The 23731-nt window shown below is 33.9% G+C and overlaps 1 protein-coding gene across 4 annotated transcripts in view; it reads right to left on the bottom strand.

Moving 5' to 3' along the window:
• Window positions 1-216: 216 nt before the first annotated feature.
• The window catches only part of LOC111158797 (EPH receptor A7), a 167300-nt gene continuing 143785 nt past the window's right edge, over window positions 217-23731 (bottom strand). For 2 of the 4 annotated variants that reach the window (XM_022521057.1, XM_022521055.1), the window contains exons 8-17: window positions 20240-20348; window positions 19479-19534; window positions 15473-15598; window positions 14391-14576; window positions 13709-13770; window positions 11879-12088; window positions 11016-11165; window positions 3598-3791; window positions 2371-2526; window positions 217-331 (exon numbers count right to left, since the gene is read on the bottom strand). In XM_022521057.1, coding sequence (XP_022376765.1) covers window positions 217-331; window positions 2371-2526; window positions 3598-3791; window positions 11016-11165; window positions 11879-12088; window positions 13709-13770; window positions 14391-14576; window positions 15473-15598; window positions 19479-19534; window positions 20240-20348 — 1364 coding nt within the window. Of the gene's footprint in view, window positions 332-2370; window positions 2527-3597; window positions 3792-11015; window positions 11166-11837; window positions 12089-13708; window positions 13771-14390; window positions 14577-15472; window positions 15599-19478; window positions 19535-20239; window positions 20349-23731 lie in introns of all 4 variants that reach the window. The other 2 variants (XM_022521054.1, XM_022521056.1) reach the window with 2 other exon arrangements.

The raw sequence follows: 23731 nt of genomic DNA, 5'->3' as shown, positions 1-23731 counted from the left end.
GTTTTCCTGGCCACCAGTGGTGGATCCTAAATTCCCTTTTTATATATTCTGGTGGCACTTAGGAGTTCAAGTCTATAGGTGCTTCTTAAAACTTCTCTTCACTGTAGGAAGGACCCAGGACATCAACTGTCTTCTAGCAGCATTCTTATGCATATACCGAAGGCCAGTACTGTTCTCTCTCAATCCATAATCTCCCTCATAAGGGAGAAATGCTTATCACACTTGGATGCCAGTTCCGTGTAAATGTAGCATTTGTGCTCTCATAGTCTGAATGCTGCTCATGATTTTCTTCTGATGGCCAACCAGTGTGATCCCTAAACTCATCACATCTCTGGAAAAGACAAATGCATTTTGTTAGTTATCTTACAAAGAATGTATTTGGTACTCAATTGTCATCAGCTCTTTAATTAAATCTTCTGTTTATCTGAGGCAAACAGATCTTGTCTAAGTGGTCTTGGGTATTATGATCATATTCCTACAGTGGGTCAGATTGGCGAGCTTCATCAGCGTGCTCCTTCCCAAGAACCTAACTGCTCAGGCTCTCAATCTGCCATAAGTTATTTTTAAACTGATCTGAAATTTTGTAGACAAAATTAATCAAAGTCTTAAAATTATTCTTAACTTAAGGTAAGATCAGGAAATGTTATTTGCAAGGTATTCTTGAACCTAAGTGAAGTTTAAATTTTTTTAATTTAATTTTTTCCAATATTCCAAAATTCATTGTTTATGCACTACAACCAGTGCTCCATGCAATACATGCCCTCCTTAATACCCACCACCATGCTCACCCAACCCCCCACCCTCCTCCCCTCCAAAACCCTCAGATTGTTTCTCAGAGTAGAGTCTCTCATGGTTCGTCTCCCCCTCCAATTTCCCCCCACCCACTTCTCTTCATCTCCCAATGTCCTCTGTGTTATTCCTTATGCTCCACAAGTAAGTGAAACCATATGATAATGGTTATAAGAGGAAGTGGTGCAAATGTAAGCATTTGGGGCTCTAGTAAATCAAGAATCTTTGATGATCACCAAAAGATTTATATTGAGTTTCATTACTGTAGGGTAATTCTGAACATATTATTGGTTGTATACTTGACTCCGGTTCAGTTTGATCATTTCACTACATTTTAGAAAAAAATTACTTTCTAAAATGTGCAATACCTATATTTAATAGCTTAAATGTGACATTGACTAACTGTGTCTATCTATGTTTTACTTTTCCTAATAGCCAGGAAGATTGAGCTTAGGTATTTGCAAGTGGATAAAAGATGGCAACAGTACAGTAGCATAGTATTTCATAGTCGTGGTCCAAAAAGACTTTGAGGATCCTAGTTTTTCAGTGAAGTAGATTGCTTTGGAGAGATGGGGTATACTTATGCCAGCTCTCCCATGTGGCAACTAGAAGGAAACCAAACAAGATAGCACGCACACGCTTAAGTTCACATAGATGCCACCTCCTGACATGCCAGGAGAGAGAAGCTGATTGCTGGCTCTCTCAGCTGAAACATGTGAAACCCTTCGCACAACAGTACATAAGATGGATCCGCTCATAGAACCTTGAAGTCTGTTTCCCATTTTCAAACACACTGATCAAGAGGAGCTTCATTGCCCGTGAGTTATGTTGCAGCCAAAGAAGCTGATGTTCGGAGATGATAAGTGGATTTCCTAAGACCACATAATCAGTGAGGGAGCTAAAGATGAAAATTTAGTTCTTTTCACTTCCAGTTCACAGCAACTTCAAAAGTTGTTTTAGGAGGTCATTCGTCAGGTTAAAAAAAATAATAATGAGTCAATCATACAGCTTCCAAAATATAAGCTAAACTCTCAGTTACAGTTAATTGAATTAAGCAGCCTTGGATCTCTTCAGAAAGTAATCCTATTGGATGTCAAAATGCATTTGGTATTGGGAATGAAGCTTTGAGTTTTTAATGTCATACAAAAACGTGGTGAAAGAAATCCTCCTTTGCAATGGAGAAAGTTTCTTTCTTTAATCAGTAGGCACCCAAATGATACAGTGGTCAAGGAAAGAGGAAGGCTCATGGTGTGGTGTTTAGAACACTGTCTATAGAGACAAACGAATTATCACTTACTAGTTGAGTCAGTTTGGGAAAATATTTACATTCTCTGAGCCTACATCTTGTTGTGTATAACACTATTGACTTAAAATTATTGTTATGAGAGTTTAAAAATGGACTACAACTTCAAAGGTCTATTTAGCACAATGCCTGGCACATAATAAGCACTTATTAAAGAGATGCTTTTCTCCCTGATTTTGTGGTTTACTTCTCTTTAATATATGGCAGATGGCCTGATGTATAAAGCTCAGATTGTACATAATATATGCTTAAATAGAATTCTGAGAGATTCAACTTACTCGATAGTCATCCTGGCCACTGATTCAAGGGAGTTGTAGCCAGCGGCTGTGAAGTTATCTTTATACCTTTCCATCTTAATAGCTTGTAGCCATTCTCCAACTGAACAAAAGGTAGTGAAGTCAGGAGTGTTTTGATCCAAAAGAGGACTTATTGGCCTAGATATGAATGAAAACAGAAAAGCACATTTTTTTTTTCCATGAACCAATAAAGAATGTCTTTGCCTATACAAAAAAAAAAAAAAAAAAAAGAGGAAAAAAAGGCTATAAAGAATAAAATTACATATTCCAATGGGTGTTATAGTAATGGATAAACGGACAAGTTAATACAAATCTAAAGGCTGCGGGGGAAACTACAAACTCTGAAATTTACATTGTATTTAGATTTTACGACCTCCGGATGCGTCTTCCACACATTTCTAAAATTCCAGCCAACAGTATTTGTAATCAGTCCATATTTATTTGTTCACTTGCTTCACCAAAAGCAGCTGCGAGGAAAGGAAGCACATTTGACTGTGGACTAACTCGTTCTGACTATGTGGTGCTATTGAGAACTCCGTGTCTTCGCTGTACTGACGGCACCCTTGAGAGCGCCTAGTGAGTTCCTACGACCTATGCAAGGGCACAGGGAGCATCAGGTTCACCTAGTGGCTGGAGCGGAATGATTTTTAGTGCGCCTCACAACGGGGCAAGCTAAGTGCAGAGAATGGATGCAGTGTTTCGGACTTGTTTTGACGGGTAAGCCCCTTTCATCACTTACTGAGCTACTGTCATAAACTTTAACTTTACAGAGTTTTACTAATAATAAATAAATAATACGTAATAAAACGAAACTAGTTTTAGTTTTACTAAAAGACTTAAAGCAAAGCAAATTGCCACATGCAAAAAAGTAAGGCGACAGTAATCGGAGTACTGACTTGAAAATGTGAAATGCCACCTAATCACAAAATTCCAGTTGGAAAGTCTTCTAAAACAGATAGCCAGTGATAGCTGCCATAACTTTTAAGAAAACCAAAAGGCAATAATAATAGGTCTCATTAAATACTAATTTAATTAAGGTAAGCCATCTGAAAAGAAAAAAAACAAAAATTTCTGTGAACACAATAAATTTCACATCGGTTTATAGTTTAACCCAGATGTCAGCTTGCCATTGGGTTAGGACTGAGGAGATAAATGGTTCAGGTGAATATTTAATGTCTCCCAGATTCCATCCACTTAGGTATTTCTTACCTACTACAAGTTCCCAGGGGTGTTTTCAGACTATTTGGGTTTCGAATCATTTTGTCTAGAATTCCAACTATCTGTTCAAACTTTGGCCTTTCTGCACGTTCTTTTTGCCAACAGTCCAGCATCAATTGGTGAAGACCAGCCGGGCAGTCCATGGGTGCTGGTAAACGATATCCTTCTTCTATTGCTTTTATAACCTAATAGCCAAAGAGACATTAAAAATATTACTGATTGAGGTTCAATTATAATAACATGCATTGTCTAGCAGGCGAAGAGATTTATTGAGATAAGACTGAAGCGCCCTTCGAAGCTTAGCAAAAAACTTGGTTTTTGTTTTCCTGAACACCCATTAACATTCGATGTGTTATTAAGGAGTGTATGAAGAGCACAATATCATGACCCTTCCAGTTGATTTAGGAATTAGGAGCAGCCATTAAGTTCAACCAGGGTGCAACAGACGGAAAATTTTTCATGTCATCCCAGAGGTTTTTAAAAGGGAATATGTTATGGAAACATTTTACTTGTATCTGGCTGTACATGTACATACTTGCCTATGGATGTATGAATTCAAGTTGTAAGAGGAAGATCTGAGTTACCCAGAATCACCCCCTACAAAGTTTCACTTTTTACAGGGTTCAAATGACACTTTCAAACTAAATCTCAAAATACGTGAATGTGCTATGATAGAAAATATTACCAAGCACACTATTACCTTAAAAAATATAGAGCTTACCTACTTAGGAAATGTATAAGGTTATAATATAGAGTGGGGTGTTGGAACGAGGAGTATACAGGTGGTTCCTGAAGGTGACTGTACTACTTTCCAAGTTTAGTGACCTCACACTGGCAGACTGAATGAAATCAGCCTTGCAAAGGGGTGAGGGAACGGGTTACACTAGGAAATTGGGAAAAGTTAGAAATTAGGACTTTCCCACTCCAGAGTGCTGGTTGTTCAAGTTTTATCAGCACATCACTTTCTATTTATATCTAATAACAGACTGAAACACTACATCAAGCTTTGAATGTTCATGAAAAATAAGTCTCCAAAGACATGGGTACATGGCAATCAAAATGTCTGAAAACACTTATACAGACTTGTTTCTTTTTGTTTATATGGAAAGCAAAAATAGATCTTAAACATCAGAAATTGTTAGAAATTGGAGCAGCACAGGAAAATAATTAAAAAGGCAAGCAACACAAATAAGGATTCTTAAAACATTAACATCATGTCAAGGGGGATTAACAAATCCTTTTTGATACTGACTGACATAATGGCAGTAGAAATGTTAAAAAAAAAATGACTGGAAAAAAAACCAAAGGTAACCTTGAGTTTTTGAAGAAAATAAAGCCATATGTAGGCAGACAGAAAGCTGGCTTTAAAAAATGTTAATTAACTTAATATTTGTAGGGAAACATATCCCTAAGATGCTTGTTGACATTCAAGAATAGCACATTAAAATATAAAAGATCGCCCTTTGGGATGAATGAAGTAGCTGGCATCAACAATTATTACATAAAGTCCTTCATATAAAAAAGAAAAAAGGAACGTTAAGAAAAATCTATATATGCAAATTGATAAAATTTAAAAGGTAAATAGATTAACTTAATTATAGTGATTTTTGAATTGAAAAGTACTGTAAGACAAATCCTCAGCTAAAATTCTTTCCTGATTACTACGTTGTAAGTTCTGCACATCCGCTTACTTGTACTTTGGAAAGCGAAGTTAAGTTATTTAAACAGTGGCTTAAGTTGTGAATAAGTAAATTGACAACTTCTAAAAATTTATATATTCAAAATGACCAATAATGAACAATCGGGAGACTTTTTTTTTTTTTTTTCTTATTGGGAAAAAAGTGGCTTTCCTTATACCGGAGGTTGCTTGTATTTGAACCTAAGCAATATCTTCCTGATTTGACAGGACTCCACTCCCATGCTATAACATTCGTGCAGTCCTTACTATTTTGAATCACCTTCTAACCAATGTCCCTGCTTGTGCAATGCATGTAGAGTGAACTTTCCATTTTTTTTTTTTTTTTGCCTTAAAAATTATCTTTAAAAATGCAAATCTAGGGGTGGCTAGTTGGCTCACTGGGTGGATCATGAGACTCTTGATCTCAGGGTTGTAAATTCGAGCCCCATGTTGGGTGTAGCGTTTACTTAAAAATTAAAATAAAAAATAATAAAATGTAAATCTAAATCTTATCATGATTCTCCAGACATTAATACTTTTCAGCAGCTCCCCAAGCCTTCATAAAAACGTTTAGAATTCTTCATCACTGAACCCAATACATTCTTAAGTCTTTGTGCCAATGAACATAGTATCATTAAATGACTCTTCTAGGAATGAGTTAATGAACCCTCTGCGGTTTCTCCTATTGCATTATAGGAATTTCATGCCTCTTATTATTACAGCAGGGAAATGTTAATTTCAGCACAAAATGAAACTTCTGGCTTTCAAAGACACAGTGTTATTACAAATTTTTAAAGGAACAGCAGCTAAGGACAGCACTTAAAATAAGAGATTCTCTGGATTGGGAATGGACTTTGGAACCTTAAATTTCCCATTAGGAAACAGGCACCTATCTCTAGGAGCACTAGAGAAAATGGCAGGGAAACTTCAGCTTCTACAGAGCACACATTGGCATAATCCAAGGTATACATACCCTTTGAGGGGAAACTTGCTGATGGGGGATGATTCAGGCACAAACTGAATCTAAAGGTTCTACAGTTTTTATTTGCTTAACTGCATTTTATTCCCAGTTGGAAGAGTAAAAGGTACTTTCTGCAAATAGTTATACATTCTTGGAAACAACAAGGCACACAGGTAAAATGGTTGAACCTACATTTCTTAGAGCATTATGTAATTATTCACAAAATTCATTTAAGACATCTTCTTATAAAATGACCAGAAACCTGTTGGACAGGGATTTTCCTGTCTAAGAGATACTTTTCTTCCTGATTTTGTGGTTTATAGGTAGATCTAGCCTTAATATTCTAATAGAAATCAAAGAAAACAGAAAAATATTAAGCAATTTCTAATTCTAGATAGGTCCGAGATTAATAGGAAGTGACTTTGGTAAATGACATCTATATAAGGAGCACTTCTTTGGTATATACTGTAAAGAAATACTTAGAAATAAAAACAAAAGTTTCTTGCTGAAAAGTGTTTCAGTATTATTACAGTATGATCATTGTAATTAAGAGAAAAAGGAATACAGAAAGACCCTATGATACTGGGCTTGTAATAACTCAAAATGGGATCTAACATGATTGACTTCTGCTCTTTGCTTATGCTCATTTCCATTCCATTAACTTCACAATAATATATGACCCACATTTTATGCAATTAAATATTCTGGACCACACATATGAGATGCTGGCAAAGTTTTACCAAAAAAGATCACAATTTTGTTTCTATCATAATATAAAAAATAAAAACTCATAAATCGGTGGTGACTTGTAAAAGGAAAAAAAAAACAGGGTTCACAATTTAACTTAGAGTAAGTTTAAAGTGTATTATATTTTTGAAACTATTAAAAAATGTCTTCTAGGGGCACCTGGGTGGCTCAGTGGGTTAAAGCCTCTGCCTTCAGCTGAGGTCATGATCCCAGAGTCCTGGGATCTAGCCCTGCATTGGGCTCTCTGCTCAGCGGGGAGCCTGCTTCCTCCTCTCTCTGCCTACTTGTGATCTCTGTCTGTCAAATAAATAAATAAAATCTTAAAAAAAAGTCTTCTAATGAACCATTTTAATAATTTATGGACACAATATACGTAATTATTTTTATCATCTTATGGCTAACTGCTAGTTAAACTAACAATTTATTGGTTTAACTTAAAGTGAGAAGAAATGACTTTGTTGAGTACTATAAACAGAAAATATGTAATCTATATAATATAATCTATAGATATAAAATATAATCTATATGAAGAATTTCAGAATTTCAAAATTTGAGGGTAAAAGTTTTATTTGAACTAATTAACACACATTTAATTAAAAATAGCTACTGTGAATGCTAAGAGTATTTTCAATTTCTGTAATATTTATTATCTTTGACTGAATTTACACACAGAAAGATCTTTCTTTGAAAGGCCATTACAGAAAGGGTCAAACATCTGCAGATTTTTAAGGAAAAAAAAAAAAAGAAAGAAAACTAGAAATTTATTTGGGAAGCTCACCCTCAATTTTAATAGCAAATAACTAAATTCTAACTGTTCCCATTGCGGTGAAAATTCAAGAAAGTTATAAATACATGAACATACAATAAGAATCCGTTCAAGTGTTAATCAAACAATAACCTGTTTGGATGTGGTTATCATCAAACACATGCATATTATCTTTTACCAAGTTTTTCTTACTCACTGTCCTGCCCAGCATGCAAATAAACCTTTTTGGAAACTACCTTACTGACTTCTACAGTACTCTGGATCAGAGGGATCACAGAAACCTATTTTTATTGAGCATTCAGCCTGGAATTTTGTGGACTTGCTTACAAACATAACCATCAATTTACATATTGTTTCTCACGGTGTCAAAAGTCTTAAAATCCAAGGCATTTGAAATTTGAAGGCTTTCTAAAATCCCTGACAAATTCCTGTCAACTAAATTTGAACAACATAAAGATAATTAATTCACTTAATAAACCAATCTAAACTAATTAAAAATAATATTTGGTGAGATCCGTTGAAAGCAAACTTCCCAGAAAACACAATCTATTCGCACATACACAAGATTTCTATGTGCATCGGCAGTTGTCAGATCTCTTAAGTCTCTCCATGAACTCCTACTGGAGACTTAAAAAAGTTTTTATCTAGAGAATTTTTTGCCAGAATGAAATTCATAATTTTGAATTACTCATTTTTTTTTTACCATTTGCATTTTGAAACTTATTTTTTTAAAAGATTTTATTTATTTATTTGAGAGAGAGAGAGAGAGAGAGCATGAGAAGGGGGAGGGTCAAAGGGAGGAGCAGACTCCCTGCCAAGCAGGGAGCCCAATGCGGGATTTGATCTTGGGACTCCAGGATCATGACCCAAGCTGAAGGTGGTCGCTTAACCAACTGAGCCACCCAGGCGCCCCTGCAGTTTGAAACTTAAACATGTAATTGTTCAAATAGCACTTCAACAACATAAGTATAAAATAATGAGCATTATCCTATAAGAGGAAATATTAATATAAACTTTACTATAAAAATAACTGTATAGGTAGTCTCTTACTATTATAGAAACTTGTGTCTGAATTTATAATTCAGACCTTCATAATTACAAAAAAAGAAGAAAGATAGTGCTAAACGTTCTAGGTCAGAAGTAAATGTCCCTGTAGAATAATTTCATTTGATCAGTAAAAATATTTATTAATTCTTGATACACTAATTATATATTTTTGACATTTCATTTTCAGGAAAAAACAAAGAATATTTAAGGAATTCTAAAAATTAAAATTGAAGATTTTTTTTTCTTCTTAACCATTTCTCTTATTTGTTTTTTGGAAGTTAAGTGAACTTTGAATTTAAGTCCTCTTATATTCCTGTCATTCTTTTATGTTTGAATCTAGTATAGAAGGAAGGTGTCAAAAGAAATGAAACTCCACCGAATGTCTAGGGAATGTAAATATTTCTCTTTCTCTGCCCCAAGGATTTGTTTGCCCACATTTTGACAGTCCATGAAGTCTTTGACACTGAGTCCTGTCAAATATTAACAACTTTGCCTCTGCCAAACAGACTCATCATTTAGACTTTTATCTTTAAAAAACAGAAACCAAAACCAAAAAAACAAAAAAAGTTTCATGTCATCTCTCAGTTCAAAACACCAAAACATCTAGATGATTTAAAAGTTCCACCTCTTCAGGCTGTGAGCTTTTCAGCTAATTCAGAAACTTGTTCAACCTTACCAACAAATGATCTGACTTTAGTTGTCAAAAAATAACCATTTAGAAGTTTTAGGAATTTGACACAGTAAATTCTAAAAATAACCCCCCCCAATACTGATTTCATATAACAATGTTTGAGACCTCTTTATGAAAAAAAAAACTCAATTTTATTTTTAGTCAGCTTCTGTTGCTGTCCATGTCTATAATACTTCAAGAATTCACTACTCCAATTTGCTAGTCATGTCCTTCTTTTAAATGGCAATACAGACTTTCCTCAAGCACCACTTCTTTACTCATTGAGAACATGTATTTTTTTTTTTTAAGATTTCATTTATTTATTTGACAGACAGAAATCACAGGAGCAGAGAGGCAGGCAGAGAGAGTGGAAGGGAAGCAGTCTCCCTGCTGAGCAGAGAGCCTGATGCGGGGCTGGATCCCAAGACCCTGGGATCAGGACCTGAGCCAAAGGCAGAGGCTTTAATCCACTGAGCCACTCCTTCATAAAGTCTTTCATCAATTTGCCCCAAGTTAATCTGCATATCAAGTCACTACCAATGTGCACATCTCTGTTCTAGGGTAGGGAGTCTGTTTGGCTCATCTCTGCACACTTTGCTAAGCTTTTGCTTCTGGACTATTCAGTGCACCCCCTTGGAAAATTCTCTCATTAGCTGTGAACCAAAGTCTTCTCAGATTTCCAGTTCAAATCCAGGGTATGTTCCTAGATTTTACACTTGCTCTACTTTTATCTAAATTTCACTCACATTTTCAGTAAGTTGAACCATATGAATCTGCCAGTATTTGAACATTTCTGACTTACATGAATGCCAATTTCATAAAATCCAACCTAACAGAAGCAAATATTCATTTGCACTTATGCTATATTATTTTATAAATGGTTTCTTGGTGTGAGATGTATGCCCCCAAGAACTGCCATCACCTTCTTTTCTCAAAGGATAACAGCATGTTTTATGCCTTAGTGTGTATCACGATGCATATTTAGTTAAGTGCTAGTTTGTTAGGAATTTCCAAGAGCACCCTCAGTGATTACATTCTAAAACATCACTACGAAATACTTACCAATACTGATCATAACATATAGTTTGTCTCATGAAATTAAAATTTAATCAGATCAACCAACAATAGATAATTTAAACCTGTTTTCTCAGGACGTTAAAAGAAAAAGAAAGATAAGCTTCAAAGACAAAATAAAATACTGTCTTCCTTCCCCTCCTCTCTGCAAATGCTTCTTTCACTCGTTTGACTTTCCCACTAGAGATGTGCAAGCACAGCATCGTTATCTTTATTAGGACAACATGTCTTTTGTACGCTTCCATTACAGCGAGAGGATTTAAAAAAAAAAAGAAGCAATTCTTCAGACTGAAACTAACTGAACCATTAATTTATGGTGATCTTTATGGGAATAATTGTGACAACTCAGCAATCGTATTTTTCTAATTCTATAAAAGTTTCTTCTTAGGAGCCATGACCTACATGTTCCAATAACAATGGACATTAATGTATGAAACCTTTTTCCTTTAACTAGTGTAACACCTACATCTTGATTTGACATGTCCCAGTAAGGTCTTTCTCCATAAGACATAACTTCCCACATGACTATTCCATAGCTCCATACGTCACTGGCTGATGTGAATTTCCGGTATTGGATGGCTTCGGGTGCTGTCCACCTTACTGGAATTTTTCCACCCTGTTATAAAAAGAAATTGAAATTTTAAATATGCATAATAACTTATAAATCATTTATAGCAGAACTATAAAGCTGCAGTTAAACACTTGTATATTTGGTTAGCAATTCAGCAACATCCCATCTATCCATCTTGAATCTCTCTAAGTGTATTTAAACGTCCTAATCTGTTTTTAAAATGTCATTACAAGTTTTCATTTTTAAGGCAACTCAATTTAATGGGCCCTTAGGCTGTCTTAGGGCAAGAGTCTAGTCAAAGGACAATGACAAATTAGGCAACATAACTATGAAAATGGAATGAAATATAAGGAATTTAACTAAATCCTCACTTCTTTTCTTTTTCTCCTGATCTCACGGAAGTTGTAAGAATTAGTAGCATATTTAATATTCTTTTAAAATCTTTATTTAAAACAGGATTAGATTTCTCTGCTACAATTACGAGAGCTAGCAACTAGATGTTATTTTATAAAACTGTATGTTATGTATATGAACACCCTGATTATAAGACAAGCATGTTGCCATTCTGATCTTACTTCTCTTAGTCTACATGTAGAGTGGAAAAGCAGCAGCGATTCTTCTAAAAGGAGAAAACAGCAACAACAAAAATCTGAGATCAATTTGCCTCTTTTCTACTGTTGAGTTTCATATTAAGTCCTGCTTTCTTAGTCGGAAAACCTTAGGAAGACAAAGAAGTGCAGAAAGAGACTTTTTCTTACAGTTGTTGTATAGACAGCTTCTGGATCGTCCTCTATAACCCGGGACAGGCCGAAATCGGACACTTTACAAACAAGATTGCTGTTGACAAGAATATTGCGAGCTGCCAGGTCTCTGTGAACGTATCCCATATCGGCCAAATATCTCATTCCAGCAGCAATTCCTCTCAGCATTCCTACTAACTGAATGACGGTAAATTGCCCATCGTGTTTCTACAGGAAGACAAGAATAAAAGTCCTTTACTTTCAAAGGGAGACAATTGTTGTGAAAACTGCACACTAGTCATTTACTACAGTATAATAGGAATTATTAACCAATTTTCTACATAATACAGACATCTGTGAAAAATAAAGTGGTTGTTGATTCAACTGACCTTCAAATAATACAAAAAAGTTTTGGTAATTGTTTAGTGATTTAATAATCGTTTAGTTATCTTACTGATTAAAAATAGTTTCAGGTTGTGCAGATCCAAAAGTATACACTGATTTTTGAGTCAAAGTTAGAGAATGGAATATCTGAAAATATTATCCCTGACAAGTAATTATTTTTTGTTATTTGCTAAAAATTATGTTAATAATCTAGAAATACATAAAGCGATGAAGACACATATATTGAGATATTTTTTCTCCAAATAATAAAAAAGGGAAAGGAGAAAGTTTTTGATTAAAGATGAAGAAAAACTAAGAAGTAGAAAATGGTTATCCTGACTGACTTTGTTTTCATTCTATATTTTTCCTTATTTTGCTGTTGGTGGGAACATTACTTGGAACAAAGATTCTCTAAAACAGATGCACTAGCAAATGGATTTGAGAGCTCTACTGCAACCAGACTGGCCACCATCTATTTCTAAGCCGGTATTTTAAGATTTTATTTATTTATTTGACAAAGAGAGAGGGAGGCAGAAAGAGAGGGAGAAGCAGGCTCCCTGCTGAGCAGAGAGCCTGATGCAGGGCTTGATCCCAGAACCAGCCTAAGGCAGACACTTAACCAACTGAGCCACCCAGGCACTCCTCCAAGCCATTTTTAATTCACAGATTTCTCCAACTGAATTGTAAATATGTTGCATGAGGATATTGGTTTGAGTTGATAAACTTGCTAGGTGATGCTTTATTCCAAAGAAGTGATAGCTATGCATATCATAATGATGCAGAAATAAAAATTTCTCTAAATCTTCTGATCGTTTACAATTTAAGTTGAATGTATCATTCCAGATTATGTATGATAAAACTGCATGTTCTCTTATTCTTTAGACTATTTTCTCCTCGCCATTTAGAAAAATGTTAACGTGTTTATTCTTAGGTGAAAAGTCTCAAAGCAAAATTTTGTATGTTTATATATTTAGAATTTATTACAAAAATAATCACATATTATTAATTTTCAAAATGTTAGTAATTCTATCTTCTACATTCAGTGTTCACATAGCAATGTGATAGAAATGGTTCCAAACAACAGAACTGGGATCATCATGCTAATAATGAATGCTCATCTCACTTTTTAGTCTTCTCTGTATTATCTCTTCCTACTGAAAAAGTAAAATGTTACTCTACAACATGTATTCAAATTAAAGGGCTTTTGGTAGGTATCCTCTGTACTTGAGGGAATATGTTAATAAGTACTATTGTTTAAATCACAATGTAGCAATTCCTGGCTCAAAAGGATTCTAGTTCAAACCAGACTAGGATTCTGATTTTTAATCTAATCTGTTTTTCTAAAAGCAATTTTCTGATCTGTTAAAATTTATAATGCTTATTTTTTATACTGTAAAAAATCAAGTTATTATACTGGTGGTATGTATAGTATATTTAGAATGAGAGGATAATTTTGGTACCTACCCTGAGAAATGCATCAAGGGCTCCATTTTCCATGAATTCTATTACTATCATGACTGGTTTCCCTAAAATTAAAAAAAAAAATGCACACACACATATATATACATATATATATATATATATATATAAGGGGGGGGAAAAAAAAAAGCATTGCTTCAGGAACCATAACCTAAACTTCCGGCTTATTCCCATTCTCACCCTTGATAAAAAATGTGGTACTCTTCTGAAAGGCTGAATGGGTGAGCTGTGAGTGTTTCTAACGTCCCCAGTGCTGCTGCTAAACTCAGAGTCTGGAAGTCTGTTTGGAAGATGGTTATGATTCACAATTAAACAACAAAGTCAGTGTGTTCTTCTGACTTCTGCTCTCTGAACAAAACTCAGAAAAAATGACACTTGATATAAAATGTAAACACTAAAACGTATCACTTTTATGGCTACTGAAGCTGAATGAAAATATCAGTCACTCCGTCTATCAGATTTATTCTTTAATTCTCATTCTGCCTTCATTTAATCCTAAATTTTTTTAGAGGTAGTCACATAAAAGAAGAAGTTAGTCCATAATATACCAAGAAAAAAAATTCATTTAGAATATGCAATATACTCATGACTTGCTTTTTCTGATTAGGTACAAAATAACACTTTTTTCTGACAGTCAGGGTGATAAATGAAAGATATCAATATCTACCTCTTGTAACCACCCCTTCCAAATGGACAACATTTGGGTGGTCAAACTGCCCCATGATGCTTGCTTCACATAAAAAGTCTCTCCTTTGTTTTTCTGTATAACCAACTTTGAGGGTTTTTATGGCTACTGCAACATCTCTTTTCCCTGGAAGTTTCAAACGACCACTGCAGACTTCTCCAAATTCTCCTGAAGTAATAGAACAGGCAAGTGTATTTTAATCTCAAAAATATTTCTTCTTGTAAAGTAAATGCATAATTCTAAAAACACTTTTAAGCTCCCTAAACTATCTGTTATACAAACTGTTTTTTTAACTGGATCAAGGCAAACTTTTTAAGGAAAAAAAACACAGATTTGAAATAGAGTATTTAATGTACACTGATGATTAAAGCATAAGGGCACATTTGCAAATTCTGAACATTGCTATTTCTTTTGCTGTTTGAAAAGCAAATATTTTTTAAAGATTTAAAAGTCTGGAACTCATATGCACCATAACTGCTAAATTTAAGGGAGTTGGATCCAATACATATAATTACTCTGAAAATATGTTGTATATGTAGGAAATAATATCCCTTTTAAATAATTTATACAAATTAATTTTCTGCATGGAATTAAACAGCTAACTGATACCTACAAATACATGAAAAAAGAGATAAAAATGAAAGCCCAGCAAGAAGACGGTTGATCAAGTAAGAGGAAATGTATATTCCAGCAAAATTCAGGAACATTCTAATTAAAAAAAAAAAAATTACTAAGGCATTCCCTAAACAACAGGCCAGAACTATTATGCAGTAGCTTCCAATAGAACACTATCTTAAAAATCCAACAGAAGATAAAAGATACAGAGGTTCTCTGTGGTTCTCTGTGGCATATGCTTCTTTTTCACCTTTTTTTTTCTTTTTCTTTCTTTTTTTTTTTTTTTTTCTTGAGCTCTCATAAACAAGTACAGCCTCATTGCTTCCAACAGTTCAGGTAAATGCAAAAGTTCTCTACTTGAGGTATAATTATTTGCCTGTCATTATGATATATGACTTTCGATCCTGGCTAAATGGAACAGCTGAACAAGGAAGCTACAACAGCCTTACCTGCACCAATCACACGCTCAATTTTAATACAGGAGGCATCTAGCTCCTTGGCGAATTGATGGACAGCTCTATTTGGGTCCTCATAGGTTTCAGGGTCAATGTAGGTTTTGGTGCCTGGAAATTTAACTGTAATGATGTAAGAAAGCATGACTGTGATGAAGCAAAGCACTTATTGTGCAGTCAGCCCAGGAATTTCATTATGCAGAGTGCTCCTTGGAACAGTGAACTTGCTTCCACATCACCTGAGTCACAGCAGTTTTAACAGACTACTTCAGTCTGTTGGCGTATAGGTATTATCTGCAAGCTTCTATAGGTAACATAGGATCCAGCTCATAGGTTACTAACTGAATTGCTTTTCCAGTAAATCAACAAAAGACATCACCAAAATTCTCTGACATAACTCTTATCAGACTGGAGGTTCAATTAAATTCACTGCTATCATGGCATAGTTCAAGCCATATTGAGGTTTGTAATGGACTTGGAAACACATTTGTAAATCTATCAGTCAGTCAATCAATCAAATTAATACACTGGGAAAAGAAGACATTTCATTTACAGGTAGCCTACTACACTGACAGCAATATTAAAAACATTTAGACATCTTACTTATTCTTTTGATTTATTTTCTTAAAGATCAGCCACTGTTGACATATACATAAAATTAGTACAAGATATGAGGGACCGCTATCACAGAATCAGAGAGAAATCTACTAAAGACACAGTTTCATCTTCACCTTGAAGGGCAGTAGAGGCCAGATGTACAAAATGCAGAGTAAAGTTAGAAAATTTACAATATTCCTGGGATCTGCTAACCATGTATGACAGCAATTTGAAAGAGGAATGGTTTATATGAATTTTCAATTATAAGGCTCTGGAAGGAGGTAGCCAATATGCCTCAGAAAAGGTAGTCAAAATTCAAACAACATAGAATCATCTTAAAAGTTAAAATCTTCTTAAAATGAACCCAGAAGCATGCAGGTAACAGATAATGCTAAGTCAACTTTAAATGAAATTCAATTACAATAATGTATTCCAAATCTAATCATTTGGTTAAAGACAAAGATAAGATAGATAGGCATATATTTGGTTATATTAATGCAATAAAAAGAATTACACTATATCCTCAAAAAAACTTTATTGTTTTTAACAAAGCCACTGAACAATCTTTTCATTAAATCTTACTATTTTGAGAACAATATATTTCTTTATGTATTACACTGCAGCCTAACTGTGCTTATGTCATCACATTAAATTAAAATTATATTTTAAAAATAAACACATAACAAACAAAAAGAAGCAGAATGTCTAAAGAAAATGGGTTTTAAAAATCTTGATTTATTCTGCTGTAGTTGATTGTTTATCCAAAATTGATTGTCTTAAACAATTATTGTTGCAGTTTATAAAACTGACAGATGCTCATTTGTTACTAAAGCTGAACATGAAAAAAAAAACACAAGAAGAAAAGAGAGAGGGTATAGAAAGAGAAAAGAGAGAAGAAGGAGTACAGGGAAGGGGGGGGAAGAGAAAAAGAGAGAAGGGAAGAAAACAATAGGTTAACCTCCTAGATTGGCAGGCAGATGGAGAATGAGCCATCTTCTCCCTTTTTATTCTCTTTCTTTCATTGTTTTTTTGGTTTTGTTTTGTGATAAGGGAGCTAGATTGGAGGTAACCTTCTGCATCTCAAATGGGTCTCTGATGGTTCTTTATTCAAGCTGTCATAAAACAATTTGACAGGCCAGAGCAATTTTGGCATAAAAACATGAAATACTGCCCAGCTTGGATTCAAAGACATTGTTAGAAGAAATGGTAGGAGGAAACAAAATGTAAATTGGAATTGCTTCACTAAACTTCTCCATTGTGTTTATGTCTTTAAATTTAGCACTTGGGACCATGGAGAGTTGAGGGCGCCTGATACAAATGACTGGACATTCTATTAAATTCAGTGCTCTAAAAGCTAGTTAAATGGTTGCTTTCATGTTTCTGTAAAAATTCAATCTGGTGTCTTAGCACCTAAGAAAATTGTCTGTATACTAACGAAATAAAAGGACACCAACTTGTAAATAGCTGGTGACCATAGCTTTGTACTTTACGTATTTTCGATACAGCTATAAAATCAAATAAAATGCCTGGTACTCATCAAATGACAAAAAAAGATATCCTGTAAAAAAGGTGATTCGAAAATATCAAGCGTTTACCAGGATAGGATATTGTTAAGTGCACTTTAGTTTTTCATTATTCATTTAAAAATGGATGTTTTAAAATAAGAAAAACATTAACATAATTTCTGAATAGTTTGGTTTGTTGTTTCTCTCAATTTAAGTGTATAAGCTTTTTTGTTTTAATATCTCATTTCCATTTCTCATGAGTGTTAAATATCTTAAAACCACCATTGACATTTTGTTCTGGAGATGAAAACTGTTTTTATATATCATTTATCTCGTCTATGTCAGCAAGGAAGACATGCAGCTCTATTTTTGTCTGATTACAAATTTGATGTGAAATGTAAAAAAAGCAAATGGCATCAAAATATTAAAATTGAGTGATGACAATTTAGCATAAAGCTATAGAACATGTTTTAGATAAGCCATGTTTCAATTTACCTTCTGCATTAACCTGAAAGCTAAAAGCAAATAAGCTACAATGTACTTGATAATTTGGGGATGTGTCGGATATATTCAGTAAAGGAAAGAAAAGTGACATACTGATGAAGGTAAAATTAAATGATTCGGTTATCAAATTATTCACAAAATGGGTAGAATTGGGCATTTTAGGAATTACAAGTTACTCTTCTAGATACATATTAAACTAGATATAAAAGTTCAGGCATTCAAGTTTTGATTTACTTTTTCCCATCGGGGAAGATATTCTCTCATGTTGGGAAAGACAAAAAAAAAAATGTAACCTCCATTTTTTTCTGTGTATCTCTATAAACTGCCTATGGCAAACTCATCAATAGTAATAGTAACGGTAATAACAATGCTCACAATTTATGACTTTAAACCACACATTTTCTTATTTGATGTTTACACATTTTTGTGACTTTAGGATGGGTACATGACAATATCTTCTTAGATACTGACAAAGTAATTTGATAAATAACACAATGATCTATATAACTCTTAGGCCAGTTAGGAAATTCATCTATCCATGAGAAATTTTAGTAAATATTATGCTACCAAGAAAAATAATAAATACAATTGTCTTTTAATATTTTCAAGGATTAACAATAAAAGAGTGGGTTTGGATAAGAACATCATTAACTGTCCGAATTCAAATCATAGGATCATGAGATCTTTACTTTGGCTACGTGAAGTAATAATATTTATTTGCATAGCTCTCATTTTTTCCCTGGTCATCTACATTGCAACAGGAATAAGATTAATGCAAAGGGGCATCTACTTTCTTTGGTTTCCAAAGATCTCTTCTGAATATGACTTCTAAAATCAACTTTTAAAAATCAGGTAACCCAAGGCCCCAGAAAAACAGTGGAAGATTGAATCCTATTATTACGGAATTGATATCAAGGGAAATACCTACACAACAGACAATGTATAGTAGCTGTAGAAAAAGAGGCTCCATAGCTTGGTCTTTCATGGTAGCATTACTCATTGAGTGGGAAAACAAGGTTCTGCCCTTCTACTTCTAAATGAATTCCTTAGCTAGAATACAGGCCATGCAACTTGTAATGGATTCTTGTTAGAATGGTATGAAACACTTGGGCAAAATTTGCAAAATGAAAAATTGTGACATAAAAGCAGCTAAATATCCTGCAGTAATATTAAAATTTCTTGTGAGAGATTATATTTCTCAAGCTAGTCCATGTTTTTAAAATTCACATCATATGATTTTCATTCTAAATATCCTGTTCAATGCTTTAAAGCAACATTTTGAGCTCATTATGTACTATCAAGCATGAGACATTAGGAATTTTTTTCATGCCAATGCTAACAACCAGGTGTCTGTATTAATAGGGGTACATAATAATAAAGAAAAACCAAACACTTACAATGAAAGTAAAGCTCTTCATCCCCTTCTTGGTCAGCTTTGCTATAACCACAGTGCCTAGAAAAAAATCAGATTTGTGATGATCTCAGCCAATAATTTTACTTTATATATTTAAAATTCAGTACAACTGCTTTAATTCTTTGACAACATGCTAGTTAGAGCAATAAGCAAAATACAAAAAAAATTCTTGTCCATAGTTATGAACTCATTGATAATAATATAGTAACTCATATGATTAAAAGAAGTATAAAATATGAAGTATTTGTGTGAGATAATATAGAGAGAAAATACTTTATAAATTTAAATTTATCAGTGAGTGAATATTTGCTTATACTTTTTTCTGAAAAACAACAGCGATAACAAAAGATTTTAAATGGTCTCCACTGACCCAGGAACTAAATGTGTACATCTTTCCTCAGCTATCTCCTATATTTATGGTGAAAACCTAACTAAAAGTAACCAATAAAATCACACCCAATAGAAATTACAATGCTCATTGCACTTAAACTAAAGGCAATGAATGATTAAGCTCATACTGTATTTGACCTTGGGAGAAGGGAATTTATTGACCTTTAATATTTCATATTTACTTTCAAAGTTCTAATACAAAGTTACTTACTTGCTTACCTACAAAGTTACTTACTTATAAAGTTCTAGTATTTCATATGTATTTCAATTTGTACACTAAATAGTAATAGGCTGACATAATTCTGAAAAGTCAATACATTTTGTGTTAAAGATGAAAACAAATTTGTGTTCTACCTTCTTCCAATGATGAAGCCAAAGACCATGAACACCAAAATGATGGTCCCTGCTACTGCGACCACGGCAATTATAATAACAGGATTCTGTTCACTGGAGACGGCTGTTGCTGGAAAGAGAGGAAAATAGGCTCAGAAATACTCAACACCATGTAAGAACTTGAGAGGGTAAACAAAATCTTATGAATAAGAGATATCTATGCCTTTTAATTCACCTCTAATTTTAAATAAATGCATTATGTTGTAATAATATCAATTCAAATAAATGCTGTTTTGTGGGTTTTTTTTTTTTGCATTTTAAGGGCGTGGTAAGGACAATACTTTCATCTATTTTATATTACTCAGCTATAAAAGATGCCTATAAAATGCCTTATTGAATGGCTATCTCCTGCTTAGTTGCTGAAAACTTAGTTATGAATCAACAGAGAGAAGTCTTTGATCTATAAACATTATTAAAATCTTCATTTTCCGTCCCAACAAGGTATGCAATCTTTGTGACTCTTTTTTTTGATATATGAAAAAGGAAACAAAACATACACTCTGCATTTTTCAAAGCATCTTAAGTGGCCTCTCATATTATTAATATAAAATAAAAACCATCATGGGATTATAGTAAATCATCCTGATTTTATAATGTACCATAATTCAGGAAAAAGATGAGTGGAAGTATTTGTACTAATTTGACAAAGTATGCTATACACACATTTGAGAGTTTAAGATTACAGAGGAGGTAGGCTCTTTACAAAGAGCAAACTTTTTGGAGGTACTTTAAAAAAAAATTTTAGCATTATCTAATTGCAGATACTTCCTGTACAAGCCTAATTGATTCTTCTATGCTTATTAAGACAAGCTCAGCTGGACCTTTCTGAGAGCCTCCTTGGGAGCAGCGTGTGTTTATGTGTTCTTTAAAGCAGGCCCTGATTCCGATTCCTCATCAAGTCACATGTCCTTCTCACTTCCATTTTTCCAAATTAGTGAAGTTCTACTTATATGATAATTCATAATTGTCATATTTTCCCCAGAGTATTATATTTTCTTTGTCAGTACAGACTTCATAAAATAATCAAAGGAGTGTAAAAACAATGAGAAGATGTATTCCAACAAATGATCCAGTTGCAAATATCATTTAATATATAATGTCAAACTAATATAGTTTGTTTATTGCTGAAACAGCCAACAGCTGTAATCTTTAATATAAAGCAGGATGGAAAATACTACTCCATCTTGGTGGTCACAAGGGACTGGGTCTCCAGGGCGGTAAATTATACGTAGGAAGAGTATGTCTTGCATAAAGTTTTTCTGATTGGCCCTTCTCTATTTATCTATGTTCTCCTCTTGACAACACATTTCTTAATTGTGTATACCTATGCTAAGCGAACTATAGATAGATCTTATATCAAAAAACAGTGAAGTAGCGCCTGTGTAATAGACCGTTTCTGAACAAAGGCATACACACTCTCCCTAATTCAACCCCTGCTGATTTGCTCCCTGAGGGAATTTTACAAGGGAGGGAGGCTGGGAAAAAGGAAACTTTTAGGCTTCAGTTTCTGAATTACAGCCTATTATTATTCAACAACAACAAAAAAATTCAAATATATTTTTTTTTGGCTTAGTTAGATTATTTTAAATTTTCATCTGTCTTTATGTGTGTATATATATGCATAAATCTCTTTCTATATATTTCTCTCTCTCTCTCTCTCTCTCTCTCTATATATATATATATATATATATATATGTGTGTGTGTGTGTGTGTGTGTATGTATCTAGATATATTAGATATCAAGAGAGAGAAAAAAGAACAGAGTAGTTTTTTTCCTGAGGGAGGAAAAATTATACACATATGTGTAGAAATTGTTTCCATTCAATCGATGTGTCCCATGGGTCTACTTCTTTGCTTGTCTTAGGCTCAGTTCTGCATTAGCCTCAAAAACAGAACTCCAATGAAAAACTGAATTCAGGTGAATGATGATTAGAATTTGTGAATATTTATACATTTTTATATGTACTCAGGGTCACATTTTAATCTTTCCACAGTCAAATTTATAGTTAATATTTTCATCTCTTTCATGGGTAATGAATTTTAAAAGTAATTTGTAAGTGCCATAATCATCACATCATGATTTCAAAATTGTAAAAACAGTAGTATTGATTCTGAAGAGATGGGGATTTTTGGATACATGTGCAATGGAATAATCTGTTTAATTTTCCTTTTCAAACACTGCTTAGGGGACCTCTCTTTGGTGGCATGTTCACTTTTTCCCTTCTTCCAAGAGCAGTGAATCATTGTTTCCTGACACTCTGATAGCATTGGGTCATGCACTCCAATGCTTAATTGTACGACAGAATTTGTGTACAAGTCTCTCTCCTTTGCCGTACTTTAAACAGCATAATTGTGTCATGTGTTTCTCCGCATCCCTAATTCTTAGCGCAGTACCTTGTGCTAAGCCAGCAGTTCTCAAAGGGTGGACTGGAAACCCAAGGGTCCCTCAAGAGCTTTCCAGGTTATCTGCAGGGTCAAAACTATTTAATATGATGTGATGTTATTTGCACAGCTGAGTTTTCTAGAAGTTACATGGCATGTGAAAACACCATTTACTCTGACGGCTAATGAAATGTGTGTTCGTGTGTTTTAGTTTTTTTAGTTTTAATTTCTAATAATGAATATTGATAGATATAATCCAAATACTCAAAATCTCTTTGGACATCCTCAGCATTTTTTAATAGAACAAAAGCTTGGGGATGGCTATGCTAAATAATAAATAAAAGCTGACTTGAGACTTTCCGTGTGTACTCCATGTACATTAACTTAGGTAATATTTAGAATACCATTGACTTAGATACTGCTATGCTAGCAATTAAGGTACATGAGCTCATGCAAAGTCTCACAACTAGACATGGAAGAACTGAGATGTGAAACCAGAATATGTCTCCTGGCACGATTGATAGTGGTAATCTGTTCTATGTTGATGACTGTGAGGTCTTCATTCCTTGCTTATTTATTGAGTGCCTTCTATGTGTCAAGCACTGATAGTAGGAACTGGCAAGACAATAGCAAGGAAAAGATAAATGGATTGTTCCTTCATCAACTTTACATTCCCGTGGGAGAGAATATTCAGATGATAAAAACCACAAACTCTTTTTAATACAAAAATCTAGTTTTAACATCACTTCCTGTGACCATCTGGGCTTACTACTGCATCTTATTCTCTTTGAATATTAGTTGTTTAATTTTTTAAATAATGAAAATAACATCTATGGATCTCAGGAATCAGTAAAAATAGTTTGGTCCAATGTTCTCAATACAAAGTCAGCACAATGCACAAATTCATTTTTAAAGTTTTCAAACTTAGAGGTTTAACTGATAAGGAATGATTAAGTAATGTGAGATAACTAACGTATCTAACAAGTTTAGGTAACTCATTAGTATATGATAAACCATTCCTTAAGGTGTTTTATTATATGAGAAATCACAAAGTAATATCATGAGATCAGT

Source organism: Enhydra lutris, unplaced genomic scaffold, assembly GCF_002288905.1.
Source record: "Enhydra lutris kenyoni isolate GAN:26980312 unplaced genomic scaffold, ASM228890v2 scaffoldscaffold63, whole genome shotgun sequence".
Taxonomy (NCBI): domain Eukaryota; kingdom Metazoa; phylum Chordata; class Mammalia; order Carnivora; family Mustelidae; genus Enhydra; species Enhydra lutris.
This window is presented reverse-complemented; position numbering and strand designations above follow the sequence as displayed.